Source organism: Ornithodoros turicata, chromosome 6 (assembly GCF_037126465.1).
Source record: "Ornithodoros turicata isolate Travis chromosome 6, ASM3712646v1, whole genome shotgun sequence".
In the NCBI taxonomy this organism is placed as follows: Eukaryota; Metazoa; Arthropoda; class Arachnida; order Ixodida; family Argasidae; genus Ornithodoros; species Ornithodoros turicata.
This window is the reverse complement of record NC_088206.1, coordinates 10,940,652-10,963,582: the sequence shown is the minus strand read 5'-3', so window position 1 is coordinate 10,963,582 and position 22,931 is coordinate 10,940,652. Positions and strand designations below refer to the sequence as shown.

The 22,931-nt window shown below is 45.0% G+C and overlaps 1 protein-coding gene and 1 long non-coding RNA gene across 2 annotated transcripts in view; both read right to left on the bottom strand.

Moving 5' to 3' along the window:
* LOC135397494 (actin nucleation-promoting factor WASL-like) overlaps nt 1-22,931 on the bottom strand; it is a 36,174-nt gene that overhangs the window by 11,719 nt on the left and 1,524 nt on the right. Inside the window, exons 2-7 of the mRNA XM_064629098.1 lie at nt 9,314-9,454; nt 9,144-9,230; nt 8,032-8,143; nt 4,921-5,068; nt 4,808-4,850; nt 4,592-4,742 (exon numbers count right to left, since the gene is read on the bottom strand). Coding sequence (XP_064485168.1) covers nt 4,592-4,742; nt 4,808-4,850; nt 4,921-5,068; nt 8,032-8,143; nt 9,144-9,230; nt 9,314-9,454 — 682 coding nt within the window. The remainder of the gene's footprint in view (nt 1-4,591; nt 4,743-4,807; nt 4,851-4,920; nt 5,069-8,031; nt 8,144-9,143; nt 9,231-9,313; nt 9,455-22,931) is intronic.
* On the bottom strand, nt 18,219-21,171 carry LOC135399051 (uncharacterized). Its single transcript, XR_010424176.1, has 3 exons — nt 20,274-21,171; nt 20,076-20,214; nt 18,219-19,946 (listed from the first exon to the last, which is right to left on the bottom strand). It is a non-coding gene; the product is annotated as an uncharacterized LOC135399051 (long non-coding RNA).

Genomic DNA, 22,931 nt, shown 5'->3' with positions numbered 1-22,931 from the left:
ATTCTTGAATGGCGTACAAGAGAGTATTAGATGAAAATCGTCCGGTGGTCCACCGCAATTGATATGTTTGTTGAGTTTCAACAGGTGATAATACATCAGACCTTGCACGACAATATTGAACTTCTGTTGATTCGACATCGTTGCAGAGACTGGTAGAAGAAAATAATTGCGTTGCCGTGGTAGTGGAATATATCACGTGATAAGATTTTATGTACTTTCCATCTCAGATATGTGTAATTTCAACAAATCCGTAATGAATCGTGCGATATAGACCGCTTGTATATGATAATTTGATCCCACTGCTTTCTTGATGTACGCAATGCCCATTGCAATGATTACAATTACATCTGGTCTAGTGTATTTCAATTCTTCGTTGGCAAACTTCAAAAACTCCGCCATCAATCCCAATGGCCCTTCCGACGTTGATGTGCAGATATTTTTATGAGTATTGTAGATTCGGCATATAAATTCTTGCACCTTCAGTTCTGTAGTTTGTACCATATCTCCGAATACGACCATGTCTAGGACGTATTGAAATGCAGCGATAATGAAATCGTTTCGCGGCTCCTCCTTTTCAAAGCAGTTTTTTATCACATCTTCCCATGACTTATGATATCTAAAATCTGTACAAAATCCTATACAAAATCTGTCCATCTTTTCAATGTAGAGCCAATTGTCTCTTCTGTTTTCAAGTGCACATCTACACTTAATTAAAAGCATAGCTATGTTTATTTTATTGATTAAAATTTTATTATCTGGTTTAGAATGCTATAATCTCCACCTGTCGTGAGAATTATTGTTTTGATTTTGTTTCAAGTATTCACTCGGCTGATATTCTATGAGTTGTGAACTTACCGCTCGAGATAATTATTGTCTTGTATTTGTTCCAATTGTTCACTCGCATGACATAAGTAAGTACCTCTAAGATGGGAACGCCTCATAACTCTGAGTTGCATTTCACATTTGATATTTCTGTGTGGTTCATTAGAAATTTCTGTTGCAAGATATTACAAAAATTGATGTAATTAGATTTGTTTCTCTTTTTGATTGAGTATCATTGCTACCAATTAATAATTTGGACTTTCTCTACATCTTCAATAACAATATCGCATCTCTACAAACTTAGCCGACTTGTCAACCACTTTGACGAAAGATTTCCGTTTCAGGGAAAGGATGCGAAAAGATAGTGACACCCGCGAGTGATATCGACATCTATTTGCGCTGCACAATAAAATATTCACTCTTGTGTTCATGTCGTTCTTTGTTCTGTTTGTTGGCTAGGAGCGTGCTATGCGGTGAAGTGGAATATCGTCTTTGTATTGGAATAGATTTTATTTCCACTTGTGTTCGTGTCGTTCTTTGTTCTGTTTGTTGGCTAGGAGTGTGCTATGCGGTGAAGTGGAATATCTTCTTTGTATTGGTATAGATTTTATTTCCTCTTGTGTTCGTGTCGTTCTTTGTTCTGTTTGTTGGCTAGGAGCGTGCTATGTGGTGAAGTGAAATATCTTCTTTGTATTGGTATAGATTTTATTTCCTCTTGTGTTCGTGTCGTTCTTTGTTCTGTTTGTTGGCTAGGAGTGTGCTATGTGGTGAAGTGGAATATCTTCTTTGTATTGGCATAGATTTTATTTCCTCTTGTGTTCGTGCCGTTCTTTGTTCTGTTTGTTGGCTAGGAGTGTGCTATGCGGTGAAGTGGAATATCTTCTTTGTATTGGTATAGATTTTATTTCCTCTTGTGTTCGTGTCGTTCTTTGTTCTGTTTGTTGGCTAGGAGCGTGCTATGTGGTGAAGTGGAATATCGTCTTTGTATTGGTATAGATTTTATTTCCTCTTGTGTTCGTGTCGTTCTTTGTTCTGTTTGTTGGCTAGGAGTGTGCTATGCGGTGAAGTGGAATATCTTCTTTGTATTGGTATAGATTTTATTTCCTCTTGTGTTCGTGTCGTTCTTTGTTCTGTTTGTTGGCTAGGAGCGTGCTATGTGGTGAAGTGGAATATCTTCTTTGTATTGGTATAGATTTTATTTCCTCTTGTGTTCGTGTCGTTCTTTGTTCTGTTTGTTGGCTAGGAGCGTGCTATGTGGTGAAGTGAAATATCTTCTTTGTATTGGTATAGATTTTATTTCCTCTTGTGTTCGTGTCGTTCTTTGTTCTGTTTGTTGGCTAGGAGTGTGCTATGTGGTGAAGTGGAATATCTTCTTTGTATTGGTATAGATTTTATTTCCTCTTGTGTTCGTGCCGTTCTTTGTTCTGTTTGTTGGCTAGGAGCCTGCTATGTAGTGAAGTTCATTTTTAACATGTCTATTTCCTGATGAGTTTGATTTTTTCATTTTCTGAATGATAGATTACTATGTTGTTTTGATTAACCACTGTATTGGTATAGATTTTATTTCCTCTTGTGTTCGTGTCCCATAGTCTTCCAGGGTCTGTGCTGTTCACATTTAACTGCATACAACTATCGGAACTTCCCGTTATTGCACTGATGGTTCTCACGTATAGGAATATTAGACGTTTTATAATACAATTTGTAATTTTGATTGTAATCGTATTGATTAAGAATATCTTCTTTGATTAAATGTGCTATCAATTCTGATTCATTGAAAACTTGTGATTACTGTTAATAAAAATATTGTGTTTGATTTGTGATACCTATTCAATGCTAATGTATCGTACCTGTAATATTCTTTGTTACGTGTATTGTGTTCCTTCTATTTCAGATTTTTGGCTAAGTTTTTCTCATTCACGCAGAGTCATAACATAATTCCTAATGACTTTAATAAATATATTTTCACTTGTACTTTTGCGTATGGCTATCCTTTGCATGTAAACTGCACACCTGTTGTAGCTGGAAAAATTACGATTCAAGTCGACTCAGGCTGAAAAATGACGAAAGTGGGCGGCCCAGGCTGAATGGTAAACGCGTGCCCTCCGGCCACGCGACGCCCAAGTAGGAAAATTGTGAAAGAAGTCAGCCCAGGGTGAAGGGTAAGCACGCACGCAGCCCTCCGGTCACGCTCCGCGCACCACAGCAGCCCTCCACCCGAGCACCGCCCACCTGTCACGGGAAGGAAGTCGGCCCAAGTAGGAAAATGGTGAAAGAAGTCAGCCGAGGGTGAATGGTAAGCGCGCACGCAGCCCTCCGGTCACACTCCGCCCACCACAGCAACCCTCCACCCGAGCACCGCCCTGTTACAGGTGGTGAAGGTTTTCTCCTTCACCTGATTGGCATCACAATTCCCAGCACTATTGGCTTTAATAAATATATCTCAACTTGATTGGCATTAATAAATATATTTTGACTTGTACTTTTTTGTGTATGACCCTTCTTTGCATGTCTCTGCATGTTATAATCGCGCGGACAAGCCTCCGCACACGCGCCGCGCGGTGAAAAAAACGCGCAGGGACGCGCCGCGCAGGGAAAAATACGCGCAGGGCGCAGGGCTCAGGGCAGGGGGTGCCGTAGTTTAGGTATGCCGTAGTTTCTGACAAGTCGTATACTACTAGTGTATGCATCTTGTTGACTTCTTGGAGGACACTGCTGATGTCTGTCTAGAGACTGTGCTTACGGCAACACAGCTAGGTGCAAAACAGCTCGATGGAACAGGGTGTGATGGCAACACAGGTATTTCCTGTATCTGAGACATTCGTAACACGTACTGTATGCTGCCTTGCAACAAACCCCACACTGATAGACAATGTCCAATAGCGTTCGTTATTCGCATCAATAACTGAGGAAGCCTTTGAAGTAACAGAGGGGACATGCATATGACACAAGCTAGATAACATGTCGCTTGAAAAGAAAGTGTGCCTCAAAAAGAGAACTACAGGAAATGATAAATGTATGTATCTATTTGCACAGTATAGTTTGTACTGTAGTTAATGTCTTGTTTCATCGTGCATAGACTACTGGCCAAGGATCCAGTAGATTTGACACGTGACAGACAATTGGTGGTGCCAAATCGAAACATCATGGACGATACAAAAGGAATGCTTTGTCTTGTATAGATCCCTGTAAAAATTTGTGTTAATTGATTGTGGATATAAGCAAATATGGAGCGTGCATAACCATCTTCAATCTGAATATCGAAGAAACAACAAAGGAGCACCACACAGGATGAATTGCAGAGGAATTTTGTCCTCCGTCACCATACTAATCTTGACTTCTGGATGCCGATGCTGGCACAATTAAATTATTGTCAAGACATAACTAACGATGTCCACCCAACAAGAAGCCACTTTCAAATAAGAACAACATAATAGCACTATCTTTGACTGGCACCCTGAAAGGGGGCAAACCCGACGGACCCAGAGAAATGCAGGAAGCCAGAGAAAGGAATGTCTGGTGTTCTAATTGGAGCATGCCTGTCCCACACTGTGTTAAAAGCTGAGCCTTACGTGGTCCTTTCCTCTCCTTTTCTTTCATCATCGGCTCCCTTGCCTCCTGATCAAGCAACCAACGAGAAACTTTTTGCTTCTCCCAAGCGCTTCCGTGGTCTAGGTGAATACAAGTGTAGCAACAAAGTTCCTACACAGGGCTGGATGCATGGGGTGGCACACAAGCAATGACATTCACTAAACATACACTCTCTACTCACGTGGATTGGAGGCGTCCTCGAGGACACTGATGCCTCCGTTCTTTTCTATGAAACCATTAAAGTCTCGTATTGAGGCATCTTCAAGGTCTTTCGCAGAGGCCTCGGCTAGTTTTAAGAAATTTTTCAGGTCTATGTCCACCACATTGTGGAGCTACATTAGAGAAATGAATAGCACATTGTAATAAAATAAAAAGTGAAATTTTTAGATGTGCTCACATCAAATCCTTTGGTAGGATCCCATCCCACGTGTTGAACGTGCCTGTAAACAGAGTAAGGTCTTGCACATGTGCATGTGGTTTGCAAGCAGAAAAAAGTGGTATGTTACTCACTTGAAGTCCATGGGTAAACCAATGTCTTCCTTGGTAGCCCTTCGCTCTATAGGTTGTGTCGGTTTGACAGACGAGGAGGAAAGGTGAGAGGAGGAAGCACTTCCGGGTCGAAGTTTCAGCGGCTCTCCGTTTTGTATACGTGAAATCCCTGGCCAACGATAATCAGTTACGAGGCATTTCGTTAGAATGTGGCAAAATTAGTCCGATTTTGTGAGCATGGGCACATGTAGCGACACATTTTGAAGGAAATAAACTTTAAACGATGTGCAGCGGCGAAGTTTAAATCGCATGCGTGTATCTCGTTCGCTCTGCATGCATGTTACCGGACGTGAAATATGAAACCAGTTGAGGCGATTGCTCAGTTTAGAGTGATGGTCAGACACTGCAGTATGTTTCGCTAGCATGCAGCGAAATGTTGAAGTACAGGGCCGGAACGGCACAGGAAATGAACGTTAAACAAGGTCTGCAAAGAGCAGCTTACATTTTATTTCCCCAGCAAGTTTGTAGCAAGTACAACGCGTCTGTTCGATGTTGGAACAATATTTTAACATCTGGAAGGCGTTATCGAAACACATACTCTTTGTATTTACTGCCCTGACAGCTGATCAAGGGCACACGGTTCCCTTTATACTCTTTTGCAGAATGTTGCAGGAGGTCCATAGCACTCCACACGGAGCAGTTTGCACTTCTGCGTCCACAACGTGGTTTGTCGTCAGATCTGACAGCGTCGTATCTGTAGTGTGTCAAAAGCGTGATGGAATAGCGCACACCATACCATACAGTGAATGCACTTGACTAGTTACTGAAGAAAACTAACCAACGTCCATGTCCATTTCTGTTCCATCCTCTGCAGGATGTTGTTGTTCCAAAGGGGTCGGTTCGGGGGCGGCCGCCGCAGCGGTGCTCCGTTTTTCGGCGACGCGGCATCGGCGTTTGTGGCTGTCATATTCCTACCAGTAAGACACCATCTTGCACACCACGGCAACAAGGCAAACTTATCCCTCAATCGCCTTTTCGCATTTCTAGCTCAGCTTTCTGGCTGTGGCGGAAAATGCTCGGTACGTAGTCCACGTTTGCTGGGTCGTCGCTGCTAGATACTAATGTGTAAGTCGTATCATGTACAACGTATATGCTGTCCACAATGCCTAGTCATGCACAGGCAGATCTTGAAGCATGCCAATTACCGCTGATGAAGTGCTCGCTACAGAGCCGGCTGTTGAGCGATGGCATCCAAAGCTTGCCGTCCTTGCCCAGTCGGTTGATTGCAACCGCCCATTGCTTCTGTCTTTCTGCGTTCCAGGGAACGCGGAACATGCGATGGCCTTTTGTAGCGCTATTTGTACACTTAAAGCACAGCATCCACCCATTTGGAAGCGTCTTTTTGCGTCCGCAAACGATGAATAACAGCTGCCAAATACAACGTGGTGCTACGAGTGACAGCAGCAGTTTGACCCGGAAGTAGCAGACGACGGAGCGCTGACGTCACTAATCCGCGAAACCGACACCACCTATTCTGCGGTTTTGTTTTCTAGAAAGGTACTGGCTGGAAATGCCATTTGCACCTGAGGTGAAAACCAGAAAAGCTATCTGGATCGCACCACAAAATGCTGAAAGCAAACAGATATCATTGTACAATTATGTGCTTACTGCATGCAAGGGATCTGAGGTATAGTGATGCAAAAATATCGAAATTTTCGATATCGATTAATATCAACATCGTAAAAAATTATCGATAAAATCGATTCAAATATCGATATTGATATCGATAAATTATATATCGATATTTTATCCATGTATCGATGTTCGGAAAGCTGTCACGCCATGACTTGAACAACTCCAAAAGTCGTCCTTGTTTTATTATCTGCCATGCGTATCATCGCTGAGACGCTGACGAAACGTGCATTACGAGGAGCAATGAGGATACGTCCTCAATTACCGCGTCAGAAAGGTGAGGTAATAATTAGTGCAAGCATTTAGGTGAGTACAGGTGATGTTGTCCTCTTCGGATCCGCACCGGCTTGCCTGCTTCCTTCTTTGTTCCTCGAGGAGTCGATGTTTACGGACACGGAGCCTCGCTAGCAACGGAAAATCCTCGGTTTCGACTGCCATGTATATATGTTGCGTGCTTGGTGAACTCGTTCAGCACATTCCAATGCAGCCCCGGACGATCCGCGAACTTTTAGAAGCTAACAAAGTCTTCCCCTAACGTGCATCACATCTTTACAGGAAATATTGGCATCGTGTTGCAACACCAAATCAAGAGGGAACAACCCGTCAAGGTTGGCTAATAAACTCGTTGACCCGCCCCTTTTTTCATATCCTTGTCCGCGCACAGAAGCCGCCGAATTACTGATATTTCTATCAGCATGCATATCGATATCTATATAGATGTAATATCGATATTCATATCGATGTGAATATCGATATTTTAAAAGTATCGATAACACCGTAGGCATAAAATATCGATAAGAATAGTGAGTATACCGTTGATAAAGTTATTGTGCCTATCGGAACCAATCGCAGTGGTGCGTGACTCGGAATCTTGTCCACTGATTGGTTCCGGTTGATACGGTTCGACGCTAGCCACGTTATCAACGGTCTGCTAAAACTAGTGAGTTTTAGTGGATCGTACGCTATCGCCTTTGCGTACGTAAGGAATAGCGTTGGTGGTTATGCGCACGCGCAAAACATTAAGAGAGCTTCGCGCACTGCGCAGAACCACTACGCTATCCCCTACGTACGCAAAGGCGATAGCGTACGATACACTAAAACTCTCTACTCTCTAATATCGATATCATTCCATCCCTAATCTGAGGGTCATGCTGAGGCACTAAAGATGGCACAGTACTCTGATTTGGTTTCCTTTCTGAAATTGATAAGCGTGCAATGATACCATAAATCTCTGTTGGCATTTCACTGAGTAGCGCAACAACTAGAAAACAGTCAGAGAGTGTTAGTACACCGTACGCTATCGCATTTGCGTACGTAAAGGATAGCGTTGGTAGTTCCGCGCACGCCCATGACAGATAGAGAGCTTCACGCACTGCGCAGAACCACCAACGCTATCCCTTACGTACGCAGAGGCGATAGCGTACGTCAAGGATCGATTACCTTCTTGTTTCCGGTCTCTTCCGGTCTCTCCGGACTCCAGTTTTTCCTTAACAGAAGCATGAAAGCTTTGAGCTTCCTCTTCATATGCAAATTTAAGGCCTACTTCGCAATTCTGAAAATGAGACAGGGCCGTCTTGCAACACAATACATGTTTCAACACTAATTTGATAGAAAACAGAAAGCCAGCCCTGTTTTGGCACTGTTCAGTGAAGAAACGAGGCTGTACTGATATATTACCTATCTTACAAAATGCCGGCTATCTAATTGTACGGGAATTTTGAATTAACTTGAGCATTTTAAGCTCTGTTTAGCATTAAAATGGGATGACTCAACAAAAACATTGTTGGAAATAAGGGTAGCGATATATACAAAAAGAGCTATTTCGTTATTTTAGCCCCAAGTGTTCAGCATTTGTGCATGTGGGGAAGCATTTCTACGGAACCAATCAAACCTTTTGACCACAACCTATCTAGTGGAACCATGCAAGGACAATCCACTTCTGTCAAGTAAACTCTGGTACGAACACCACTTGAGTTACATGAAAGACTGCAACGCCTCAGAAAATGAACACGCAGACGAGCAGTCTTGAATTCTTCTTCTTCTTCTTTTTTCCTAATCGAAAACTCCAGAAGTCGCGAGCTGCAGTTTTACAGTATATCTATAGGGTTCCGACTTTCCAGTGTTTTCATTTTGCAATGGTCAGGAGGGGTGCTTGCCGTTTCAGTTTCCCGAAAATTTTGACCTTTTCGGAGATACATTTCGGACAACATCTGTAAAACTCAAAATTTTCCAGAAATTGAGGGCTCTGGGGGCACCTCACAATTTTTGCCAAATAAAAACAGCGAAAAGTCCGAACCGTAAGTATATCGTACGTTTACTCTCGAGTAGTTTTACAAAGTAATATTTTCAATAGTTCGAGACTTTTTCGACGGTCCTGCTAAACTTCCACTGTCCTCCTGAATTGCATGCGTTGGTTTTTAGATATATTCATATACGTGAAAAACAAAATATAATTAATAAACTTAACTGAATTACAATTCATTAACTTAATTAACTGAACTATAAAAGTACACCTTTCATTAGAATGGAAATGAAGGGCACGATCAACTTACGTCAGCTTCAAACATGTGAAAATAACTTAGCGGCGCTTTGTAGCAGATCCTGCGAGAAAGCTTCTGCTCCAAAACAAAATCATTTTTCTGAAAAAGAACATAAACGCACTGTGAGTAAAGTGCTGGTAAATACCAAAGCAGACATATCCTGCGACCAATGCTATACTCACGCCAAAATCGAACACCCTGATGAAGTACGCTTTCTCAGCAAAATCTTTGATAAAATATATAACACCACAGTGCTCTTTTCTCCATGTATCGTGCCCGCTGGGGCCTGGTTTGTACACTTCTGCCACTCCAAGTGCTAAGATCTAGAAGAAAATATAGTTACCTCGTAATACATCCCTCGGGTAAGTCAGCGTAAGTGCTGCGTCTGCACAGCACGAGTACCTACTGACAAAAGAAACGTGACGTTCTTGCACTGGAGACAGGTGTTTCGCGACCACATTATTAGGGCAACACACACAACGAGAGCACAACAAATTAGGGCATGATGATTTCAAGTTTAGCGTCTTTGCCAAAATGGGACCAGGAGACAATCGGGGGGCTATTTTTCAGTTTGTGATTCGGGGTGGAATGGACCATTTCTGGGTACGCGTATGCGCATGCCCAGCCACTTTTTGGCGGCGGCCGCCATGTTTGTTGACATGAAAACATGCTGCAGGCTGTGATGCGAGTTGGCGAAGCTTTTTCTCGAAATGTCTGTAATGTTTGAACTGCCGAAACGTAAAAGTCATAAATGGCAGTGTATGGCTCTTCCGCTTCCCACCGTAAAAGCATCACCGAAAGAAACGGGAGCTTTGTATTAGCGCCGTTGGGCGCGTGAAGAAAGACGATTTGGTGTGGAAAACGACGAAGAAGTCAAAAGAAAATAAAACATTTACCATATTGTGCGGAAGAAATAGCCTCATCTGCATCATCATATTGTTCACTTGATCTTCACCCGCGTCCCTCGCGGATCTATTCCAACCAAACAAGATTGATATTTTATGTTTCAGCTTCTTAAATACTGCGTCGATTTCATAGCCACGTCCCTGCTTTATTCTGATTCCAAGTTAATCACTCTGCACTATGATCTACCAACAGTTCTTGCGAAATGGTGCCGACTGAATGTACTGTGCCACATTACCTTAGGCATCAACATTAACAGCACAACCTAGTACCTGAAAAGAATGAAAGCTTGGAATCACCTGCCATAATTTGCCGTAATTTACCTGGCGTATTCGAGTACTCAGTATGTTACATATCTTGGTGCACGGTATTGCACTTTCCACGTGGATTCGGACCTGAGCACTGTGGTAGTTTCTATTTCTACTTCGCCGGCTATCCAGCATCGGCTTTCTATCCGTTTCGCGAGGCCTCGGAGGAAATTGCATATGTGGAACAGCGTTGCAGGAACCTCATTCGTCATTACACTCTAAAAACAGTACTTCACCGCATAGCACGCTGTGCGCCAACCATTTTACACTGAGTATGGCTTCCGGGATTTTTTTTTTTTTTTTTTTTGTAGCTTTCGCGCGCATAAATACGCCGTCGTGCGCCACCAGAAGTTCCTCGGCTAAGTAGACAACGAGTTACGCGGAGTCACCGCTCAATATAGCGCTAGAAAAGTTGACCGGGGCTCTACTTCGAGAAGAGCGGTTTTATAGCGGTTCGTAGCATTGCGAGGAGGAAAATATAGCGCAATTTTCTAGCGCTTTGCTACATAGCACTAGAAAAATGCGGTTCGTAGCAATTTGAGGAGGAAAAATGTCGGAACAGGACTTTACGCCGATCCGCCCAGCCGATCATGCTAGACGGTGCAAGTGGCAGCCAAAAATGCGAAACTGCGTTCAACCATCGTTGCGCCTCACTGGCAATACGGCAGCGGGATGACTCATGCAGCTGATGTGCAAGATGGAGCTGCAGGACAACCGACTCTCTCAACACATGGAATATGTATTCACCTGACCTAACCTAACCTCGGTCATGTCGATGCACAGTCTACGTCAGCCCTCTCAACACATGGAATACGTATTCACCTGGACTTAATCTAACCTCAGTCACGTCGGATGCACAGTCTACATAAGCCCTCTCGAGACATGGAATACGTATTCACCTGGCCCAACCTAACTTCAGTCACGTCGGATGCACAGTCTAGGTCAGCCCTCTCGACACATGGAATACGCATTCACTTGACCAAACCTAACCTCGGTCACGTCGGATGCACAGTCTACGTCAGCCCTCTCGACACATGGAATACGTATTCACCTAACCTCGAGTCACGTCGGATGCACATTGTACATGGGGCCCACTCTTCGACATGTACAATACGTATTCACCTAGCCTAACCTAACCTCAGTCACGCCGGATGCGCATTCTACACAGACCCACTCTTCGACAGCAATACCTAACCTGGGAAAAGATGCACTCTTTCCACATCCAGGTGTTGCTTTTTGTTTTAATTTGTAGCATTTTATTATTTCCATCTATCAACATAAAAAGTTCCATTACGCAAAACCATCTTACGCAACCCTATACCCAAAACGCTTCTCATACTACAGGGTGTATGCTATAAAAGGTCAGTGACATTTTCGCGCGTGACACTATATCTATTTGAGAGACGGACTTGTGCTGCCATACAGTGAATCACTTATGCCAGAGAAACCTACGAAAAAATTGTGGTTACCATTCACTGCGTAATAAAGTAAACACGGCCACGGAAACTTTCGTCTTCATGTGTTTCCTATGCGCAATACCGATGGATGGAGGTGAAACTTTGCATGGTCATATTTATTTTGTTACACAATGCTAGGTAACCACAATCGTTTCGTAGGTTCCTCTAGCATAAATGATTCACTTTGAGGCAGAGAAAGTCTTTTCGTGATAGAGGTATAGCATCAAGGAGGTATCACTTTTTGCACGAAAATGTGACTGACCTTTTATAGAATACACCCTGTACTACATCCAATAGAAGACGACTATTAACCTCTCCATACCCAAAACGCGTCTCATGCGACTATATCGGATAGCAGACGACTATGCGATACATAGCCGATCGCCGATCACTCGCCTGTATGCACTCGTATCGTTTGGCAATAATGACAACGTGCTAAAATTGCCAAACGCTAATTCCACGCCTATCCATTCAATAAATAATAATTGGGTGTTTACGTCGCGAGACAACTGAGGCCTATCCGTCCGCCGCGGCATCGTTACTAAAGTACAGCCCTAGTGGTAGCCAAAAATGCGAAACTGCGTCCAACCATCGTTGCGCCGCACTGGCAATACGGCAACGGGATGAGTCATGCAGCTGATGTGCAAGACGGAGCCGCAGGACAACCGCTTTAAACATCAAATACATGACAGTACGAGAATCCACATTCACAATCCACATTCATAACCACAAACCACTCATCCAAACGAGAAGAACAAAGCATCCATCATGTGCAGTAGGTCTATACTACTATAGTAGGTATGGTCTCCCGGTTCCATGGCGGCCATGTTGAGCAAGAGCGGAAAGCGGAACTTGAGGGTCTAATCTCTTCTTCCGGTCCACACGGCCGATATTCTCGGTGTGGCCTATAACCTGCACGGATTCAGTGCTCACGAGCGCACGCTGCACGCGAACGACCAGCGGAACATGTTGCGTGTTGCCCTGAAACGACCAGCAGAAGATGCACGCTCGAGCCAGTGCAACTTCTTCTACACGAAAACGACCAGCTGAATGCACCTTTTCAGAAAAGGGGCAAGGCTCAATCAGAGCAGTATCCCTCTTGCTGGAGGGCCAGACACCTAACACCTTTGCAATATCAAGAGGTCTACTGTCCAGTCGGTCGGCCGAGAGCGGCCTTCAACAATGGACGATGGGAGGCCTATCTATTACAATGGATAAGGATGTGTTGTATGTCCTCCGCAACGGCGCACTTTAAAGGAGCATTAAAGTGGTATCTAACATGGCCAAAAACTGCTGTCATCCTGTAAAGCAGTATCTAAAAAGCATTCCCACAAAATATTTATGTCCAAACTTGCTTCACCACGGTGCAATTAATTTGGTAAATCGCTGCCGCTGTGACAGGCCGGGGTGCTCAAACTGCAGACCACACCCACTCTACTGTGACGTTGGTGGTAGAGAGCCCCTCATTCGTTCGTAGGAAAACCGTCTGCTACGAACATTGCAAGCTGTTTCTTGTTGACTTCTATTCTTTATATGATTTATATCACGTTTTCTTAAAAAAAAAAATCATATATGCAGCCTGAGAAAATAAGATTACGATCACAAGACTAATATACGCGTGGCTTCTGTACAATCTCAGAATTCACAGTAGCAGAAAGCAAGCGATGGTGGCGGTATTGTTGGTATTGTGGCGCCACCTGTTAGCCACAGAACCAACTGACCAACCAAGACGAGGAGTCACTAGTTGTGCTCCACGCCGGCCTGAATGACCTGCTGAATGGAGCCAGCCCTCAAGAAACTGCGGACTCCATCCGCCAAGAAATATCGAAACACCTAGAGGAGAATGAGCTTGTACACTTCGGTGTGTGTTCAGTTCCAGTAGTACCTGTTGCAAGCGACACAAGGAAAAACATCCGCGATCTCAACTTGATGTTGAAGGAGTTGTGTGACTGTCTTGGCCCAAGAGTAAAGTTCCTCAACAGCTTCTGGACCACTAGAAGAATGGAGGAAAGAGCCTTTAATGATATCCACTTCACAGAAGCAGCAAACAAGGCCATCGGCGAGTGGTTGGCTGGAAAAATTGCGCCTTTTTTGGGAATTGCACGCGAAGAGGACCGGGGCCTGATAGCTCCCCATGCAAGGTCATGGTCAAGACCCCCGGCAAGAACACAGGATATTACACAGCTTTTCACCCAAATGCTATGGCACATGACTCATCCCAGACCACAGAGGGGCTGGACAAGAGCCTACTAGTGGGCTCTAATAAGCAGAGAATACCCAGGAACCCAACAAACACATTAACCATGGTAAGTCCACCAGCTACTGAACACCACAATGAAAGCACAGTACAGTACCAGCCACACTCAGAACCAAACATGGTGAATAGCAACAAACAACCGTCATACCGGCCGCACCACAAGAGAAAGCACCGCAGGAAGAAAGGAAGGGCAGCAAAACAGATAACGATTGGCACGCTGAACATGCAGGGCTCAAATGCAGGGAAATGGCAAGAGATCCAGCACAACGCCTCCAAAGAAGAGATACATATCTACGCACTCACGGAAACCCACCTCAGAAATGATGAAACACCTTTCCTCGACAGCAAGTGGACGTGGGTGGGAAGAAACAGACAGGGAAAATAAAAAAAGGGAGGAGGAATTGGATTTCTCATCAACACGGAAGAAATATCACACGTAGAAAATGAAGCCTGCAGCGACTCCGAACACCTGTGGGTAACCGTGAACCTCAGAGGGTCAAGAAAAATCAACCTCTGTGTTGTGTATATGGCAACAGGGAACGAAGACCCCACATGGAACCAGCACATATATAGCTGCCTACAGAACGACATCAACAAGCAAAACTTAGCGGAAGCAACAATAATCTTGGGGGACTTTAACTGCCATATGGCAGAGGTCTGTGGACGAGACGAACGCTGCGAAAGCCTCCGCCAACTTACAGAGCAGCACAATCTCCAAATACTAAATTTTGATCCACGCTGCCATGGAAAAACAACCTGGAGCCGAAATAACTTGGAATCCACAGTGGACTACATCCTAGCGGACCACAACATAGAGGATCAGGGCCTATTCATCGAAACAATAGACATAGACGAATCAAAAATATTCAGCTGCGGGAGTGATCACAATCGTATAAAGCTAAGCTTACAAACCACAGCCCCGAGAACAAAAAGAGAACCAATGAGGGCTCAACGGCAAAGGTGGAGGACAGATGTTGAAGATCAAATGACGAAGTTTGCGGAGAAAATAGAAGAACAATGCTTGAACCAACAGACACCTCCAGCATATGAAGACTTTGCCAATATAATGCTCACGTCAGCCAAAGAAAATATCCAGCTGACCAAAGGCCCTAAGAAACAAAAGAGAACCCCATGGTTTGACAAAGAAGTGAAACTTGAAATTAGGCAAAGACAACAACTTAGTAGGGAGCACAGAAAGGCAGTGAAACTAAACTCCCCTCTGGCAGCCACTCTGTGGGAAAGCTATGCAGAACAGAAAACCAAGGTAAAGAAATTAATTGCAAACAAAATAGACAGATATCACGCTCAAATGGAACAAGACATAAAATCCGCAGGCAAACAGGCCAGCAGGAAGCTCTGGCAATACTGCAAGCATATGACAACAGAACCTAGCCAGTGGAAACCAACACTAAAAGATGGCACCAAGAGCCTCAAGACAAATCAAGAAATTGAAGATTATATGACACAGTACTACGAAGATCAACAGAGCCGGCTCACCCCAGAATTATCACAACCTCAACCACAAAGCAACAAACTCCTAGATCTGGACATTACTGAACCCATTACAATGACAGAAATGAGAAGAACAATCAAGAACCTCAAGAACGGGAAATCACAAGGTCCAGATGCAATCCCAAATGAATTTCTGAAATCTCTGAAGGAAACATCATTGGAAACTCTTAATGACTGCTTCAACAAAATCTTACTTTCTAAGACAATCCCGGATAGCTGGAAGAAGGCCAAGGTTAAATTACTATACAAAGGAAAGGAAAAGGATCCCCAGTTCTTGAATTCGTATCGGCCAATAGCATTACTCAGCAACACCTACAAGCTCTTTGTCCAAATTATAAACAGAAGGATACAAGCATGCATAGAAAAAGAGAACCTGCTGCACGAATCACAGAATGGATTCCGACCAAACAGGAGAACCAGCGATAACATATTCATTCTGACACAGGCTATTGAATACAAACAGCTAGAAAACTCTGAATTATATATCATGTTCCTGGACCTGGAGAAAGCCTATGATTCCATCCCACAAGAAAGGCTTTGGAGAAAAATGCAATGCTACTTCAATGAAGAAACAGCAACACTGATAAAGGACCTCTACAAAGACTATCAAGCAGTTTTTGAGCTGGGAGAACTTGTTTCGAGACCAGTCAAGATGACTGCAGGCTTGAAGCAGGGCTGTCCGCTGTCACCAACATTATTCAACATATATGTGAATGACTTGCTCGAGAGACTACACAAAGAAGGACCTGGGCTTCGATTCACCACCATTACAGCTACAGGGGAAAGAGAATACACGAAAATCTCCGGTCTTGCATTTGCCGACGATATAGTTCTCCTTGCAGAATCTGAAGTCGACCTACGGGACCTCCTAACAATCTGCACAAAAGTAGCCGAAGAAGACTCACTGACTGACAAATCGGCGTGGATGGGGTTCGGCGCAGCCAAAAATCACAATCCCCTTTACCGCATCCAGGGGAAAGAAATTTCAAGAACCGGACACTATAAATACTTGGGCATAAACATCTCGGAAGAAAAAAGCATCCTGACCTCACACGAAGAGCAGCTACTACGAAAATCAAGTAAACTAAAAGGCTTAATATGGAACACAGCAAGACAGAGCTTTAATAGATACACCATAGGCCGACTACTCTGGAAAACTATGGCTGTGCCAGTCATCACTTATGGAAGTGATGTACTGGCACTAACCCAAACATTCTGGAAAACAGTGGAAAAGCACCAACTCGAACTGGGGAGGTGGTGTTTAGGAGGCAATGGCATTTCGGCCAACGCAGCTATAACTGGAGAAATGGGCTGGTCAACCTTCACCCAGAGAGAGGCCAGATCCAAGTTGCAGTATCTGGGGAGACTCAGATTCTTGCCCCAACAAAACTATGCTGGAAGGCTACACAGATACCTCCGATACAAGAAGTTCAAAACAAGCTGGATCCGAAAGATGTCAATCCTAGACTTAACATACAGCAAAGGAACAGACCGACACCACTCGAAAACAGTAAAACAATGGGAAAAAACAGTCAAGACAGAGGTGGACAAAACAACTTTGGAGAAATGGAGAAAAAACATGGAAAAGCGACCAAGTCTCGAGACGTACAGGACATTTAAAAAGAAGCCCCGCATAGCAAAATGCTACAGAGGAGACCAAGCGAGTGCTTTACTCTTCCAGGCCCGCACAGGCTCGCTGATGACTCAAAGGAGGAAATTTGACCTCTTCGGGGAAACGGACACAGCGTGCAAAATATGCGGGTCGCCTGCTGAGGACATCACCCACGTAGTCCTACTATGTGAGAGCTTGCCCGGAGGCAAAAGGAACTGCAACATCGCAGATGCCCTCTGCCTCACGACAGAGGCCAAAGGCGACCCCAAGAGCAACACTGACAGCGAACTCCAGCACAATACTCGAGAAAGCACCCATCAGAACCACGCCATGACGCACGACGCAGAGCCAGCCGCGCCCAGAAGAGCGGAAATGGCGGAAGTGGAAACCACGAAGCGCCGCCTAATGGAATGGAGAAGGCGCAAGGAGCGCAAGCAGTGAAGATGTGAAAACAAGAAGAAAATAACGAGGACAAAATTAATCTATTTTCGAGTTTTTCCGTGTATTTTTCTAGTTTATTTTTTGTCCCAGAGGCAATGACACGACTCCTGTGAAGGCGAAGTGCCAAAGCCCACCCTGACACGAAAGGGATAGGACGCGACTACTACTACTACTACTACTGCAGTAGTGGAGTCTGTGTAGTTATGGTGTAGTGTAGTTGACGGCGACAGCCAAGTTACTCCTGAGGCGCTTGATACAAGCGCCCACCCTGTCTTAAAAGGGTTTAGGTACTGGAACTAACTAACTAACTAACTGCGCGGTGAAAACGGTCGGACAAGCTGCACACTGTCGGTAAGCACGGGCTTTTCGCTGTACAATCGCTGTTAATTTCTGGCTGCACCACTCATTCTTCCCGCGGTGTCTGCGGTCCCAAAAAATCGCGGTTGTGTCGTGGACAGCCTTCAAACCCTCCGTTTCGGACATCACGTAGCCGGAGAACGCATGGCGTCTCCGAAGCGGTAGCAGACGGTAGCAGACGCTCCGGCCTGCGCGATGTTGCTCACTGTCTTGTCAGGGAAGGGGACACAGACGACCATGTGCGTGCCCGCGAGCTGGCGGGTTCCACCCAACAAAAAGCCTTTATTTTCATCTGCTATTGGCTTTTACATCATCAGGATAACATCAGAAGTACCACGTAATGTTTACGAGTTATACCAAGATAAGAATGAGCACAGCTATCTAGCAGATAACACCACAACTCTCTTTTTTTTTTTTTAAATAAGTCAAACGCAAACATAGAAACGCGGAAATGAAATTTCATTCCAAGGAAAAATAAAGCACTTGAGTTCGAAGTTCAGTTCGAGAACTGAGCACTCACTCCATGGAAAACCTAATTGGTGTCTTGATGCAGCGCCCATATCGGGAGACCCTCATGCGACGTGGAGGTTCAGTTGGTGGCGGCTGTTCCGTTGCTGCCACGGGAGCGGTCGGTTCTCCAGGTCCACCAGCGTTGTCTTCAACAGGAAAGTTTGCCTTGAACTGTGGGCTGGTAGGAGAGGATAAAAGGGCTGACGACTTGGGCGAAGCGATGGCGATCAGGTCACGCCTGTTACGTCGAAGAATTCCCTGAGGGGTCTTCACGGAATACGATCTTGGCTCAGCTGTTTTTCGAAGTACCTGGCCCTTGATCTGCATGTCAGGAATCCAGACGATGTCCTCATCAGAAAGAGAAGAGAGCGGACGTGCAGAATGACGCTTATCAAAGTTCCTCTTCCGCTTTCTTTTCTGTTGTCGGTCCCTCGCAACCCACCTTGAATAGGCAACAGTTTCCGGAAGTAGAAGAGATGAGACAACTGGAAGGCGGCTTCTCAACCTCCTACCCATCAACAGCTGCGCAGGGCTGGAGCCTGTTGACCCAGCTGTGTTCCGGTAACTAAGCAAAGAGAGAAACGGGTCGGACGCCTTCTTGAGAAGATCCTTTATAGTCTTGACCATCCTCTCCGCTTCGCCGTTTGACTGGGGATACTTTGAGCTGCTTGTGGTATGACAAAATCCATAGTGGTGCTGCAAACTGCGTGAATTCAGCAGACTCAAATTGTGGGCCATTGTCCGTGAAAAGTTATTGCGGGATTCCATGACGCGAGAATATTTCTTTCGTGCGCTGAATGACAGCATTAGATGATGTCGCGACAAGTCCTACTACTTCTGGATACCGTGAATAATGATGAACAAGTAACAAATAGTCCTTGCCATTTAAATGAAACAAGTCAGCTCCCACATTCTGCCACGGTAGTTGCGGAGTTACCGACGGTATCAACGGTTCTCGAGGCTGAGTTTTGTTCATTAGGCACTGCTGGCAGCTCGTCGTTACTTCCTTGAGTTGTGAAGAAAGTCCGGGCCACCAAATGGACTCCTTGGCTCTCGCACGACAGCGGACGATCCCTTGATGTCCCTCGTGAAGTCTGGCTAACATTTCCTTTTAAAGCGGTGCGGGAATGATCAGTCTGCTTCCCATCAACAACAAACCTTGACAACAACTTATGTGCATGTGGTTTGCATAGTAGGGCTTCAACAAACACGGCACTTTCTCTCTCGACGGCCAGCCGTTTTCAGATAGTTTGTAGAGTTCTCTACATACCGGGTCGGATTTTTGTGCCATTCGTATTCTTTGCAGCTGGTCCCTCGAAGCGGGTAATGTGACGATGGCACCGTTGGCGAAGGACTGCACTTCGGCTATGGTGAGTAGTCCCTCGTGCTTAGCATCATCTGTTGTAGGTGCTCTGGACAGTGCGTCTGCAGTAGCTAGTAGCTTTCCAGGAACATATTCTACAGTGAAAGAGTATCGCATGAGACGCATACGGAAGCGCTGAATTCGAGGGGTTAGTAGGTCTAACGACTTTTCCCCCAGGAGAGTCACAAGTGGTTTGTGGTCGGTGTTAAAGACGAAGGTCATACCTCGTAAATACTCATCGAATTTTTCAGCTGCCCATGTCAAAGCTAAAGCCTCTTTTTCTATTTGGGCGTAACGCCGTTCTGCTGGCAGCAAGGACCTTGAAGCAAACGCAACTGCTCCGAATACCCCGTTGTCTTGCTTCTGAAGCAGAACCGCACCAAGCCCGTAAGATGACGAATCGGCTGACACTATCGACTCACGTGATGGGCTGTACTTTGCAAGACACGTGTCTGCTGTTATCAGGCTCTTCAAAGCGTCGGAAGCTTTTTGCTGAGGTATATCCCAGATCCACTGCGTAGAGCCAGATAACAGCGTTCTGAGGGGAGCTCACACGGTTGATAACTGCGGAAGAAACCGAGCCACATGATTCATCATGCCAAGAAACCTTCGAAGTTCAGTGATGGTAGTTGGCGGTGGGAAGTTTTTAATCGCGGCGACTTTGTCGGGGTTTGGGCAAATTCCATGGTCCGTTAAAATAACACCCAAAAATGGAACCTTGCTCACTCCAAACACGCACTTTTGCCGATTTAACGTCATTCCAACTTGACGAAGACGATTTAGAGTTTTTCGCAAACGCTCACCATGCTCTTCTTTCGTCATACCGTTAGACCAAGATGTCGTCCATCAAACTTTCCACGCCGTCAAGTCCTTTCAGAATGTCGGTCATCTTTCTTTGAAATACCTCCGGCGCTGAAGTGATGCCAAAAGGAAGCCGCTGGTAACAATAACGCCCAAAGGGTGCATAAAATTGGTCAGTTCCTGGCTCTCCGGTGACAACAGTATTTGATGAAACCCTGAGCTTGCGTCTAATTTTGAAAAGAACTTTGCTTCACCGAGATTTCCCAGCACTTCTTCGACTGTAGGAAGAACATGACGTTCCCTCTGCACACTTTTGTTTAATTGCACGAAGTCGACGCATATACGGACTTGGCCGTTCGGCTTAAGCACTGGAACAATGGGCGCACACCACTGCGTAGGCTTCTCTACTTTGCGTATGACGGAGAGCGACTCTAAACGACGTAGCTCTTCTTCGATGGCTTTTCGAAGAGGTAGGGGTACCGACGCGGTGTTGAGATCGAGAAAGCGTTTTGTATTCTCCGGGCATCTTTCCAATCCCTTGAAAGATGGACGGGCATATTGCCTCGTATTCGGACGAACAGTTGACCTCGTTTACGAAGTGCACTACTCCTAAAGCTTCCAAAGCCGGCATTCCAAGCAATGGTACTTTGAGATTCTCAACAACAAAAATAGTCTGTAGCGAAAACTTTTCCTTCCACTGTACAACGGCGTCAAATTTTCCTACAACGTTCAACTTCACATTGTTCGGACCCATGAGCTCCTCTGCACAACTTAGTTTCTTCGGAAGGCCTGGAAGCTCATGACTGACCACCGTCACCTCCGCGCCGGAGTCAACCTTTGCTCTGACGGCAAGTCCGTTCACCTTTACTTCAATAAACCGCGCTCTGGACTGGCGACATCCTATAGCTCCGAGAAAGTTATAATCATCATCGTCATAATCAAGGGTGTCGACGACTTTAATTTTGTTGGAGTTCCTTCTTGTGTTTTGTTTCGATGAGGATCTACATACACTCGCGAAGTGTCCTTGCTTATGGCACTTCAAACATGACTTCCTTAACGCAGGACATGCTTTTCTTGCATGGAAGTCACGGCCGCAAAATCCACATTTTTCCGGCGGTTTTCTCTTAGGCGTCTGCTTCCTAGCAAGCCGCAAAGTGTCTACATTTATTTCACTTGTTGCTCCCTTGTTCGCTCCACTTTGAAGGTCGTTTTGTTGCTTTTTAACGTCTTCCGACAAACGTGCCATAGCAAATGCTTTTTCAAGTGTTAACTCGGCATCCATTCGGAGACCCTCAGACAATTTTGTGTCCAGGAGGCCGACGACGAATCTGTCGCGTATCATACGCTGCTTTGATGAACCAAACTCGCAACGTTCCGCAAGAGAATGCAAGTTGGTCATGAACTGATCTACCGTTTCAGTCCGTAGCTGCTTGCAGAGATTAAATCTTGCTGTTTCGTAAACGACGTTCTTTGTATGCACGAAGTGCGACTGGAACTTTCCTTTCACAGTGCCATAATTTTTTCTCTAGCTTTTCTGCCCATGCAATAGAGTAGTGTCCTCACTTTTGTTTCGTCACCCTTTTCGATAATTCCAGAGGCATGCAAGAAGTCTTCAAATTCATCACACCAATCTGGCCACTCGCTTACGTTTTCGAAGTTGAATTGCGGTGGTTGTTGTAGGCCTGTCATTGTGGATCGTGGTTGAAGCGAAGTGCACTCTTCCCGTTCTTGGGTGCTGCCTTTTTCTTCTGGCTTGGTCATTGACGCTAGTAGGGTGGCGAAGATAGAGTAGTCCAAGCAAGGCACTAAAGTAGTGGAACTTCCGATCCCACTCCTGACACCATGTCTTGTCAGGGAAGGGGACACAGACGATCATGTGCGTGCCCGCGAGCTGGCGGGTTCCACCCAACAAAAAGGTGGTGGTGGAATGTCGATTATACAGTAAAACCGGCGGATAATGATATCGTGTATAACGATATCCCTCGTAAAACGATGGTTCATGATTTTACCGTCAAAATATACATTGGTTCTATGGGGAAACGACCCGCGTATAGCGATAGAGACCGCGGTTCCGAGTACTCGTATAACGATGTTGGACGCTGTCCCGTGCGCGTAACCACGCGGCGATTTTCGCCGCGATAAGATACAGTAGAGTCTCGATGCTACGAATCTCACGGGGTAGCGGAAAAAATTCGTATCATCCGAAATTCACATCAAAAGAATTAAACCAAAATAAAAATTGAGGCAAGACTGTTCATTTTCCAATACTGTCAGTGAAA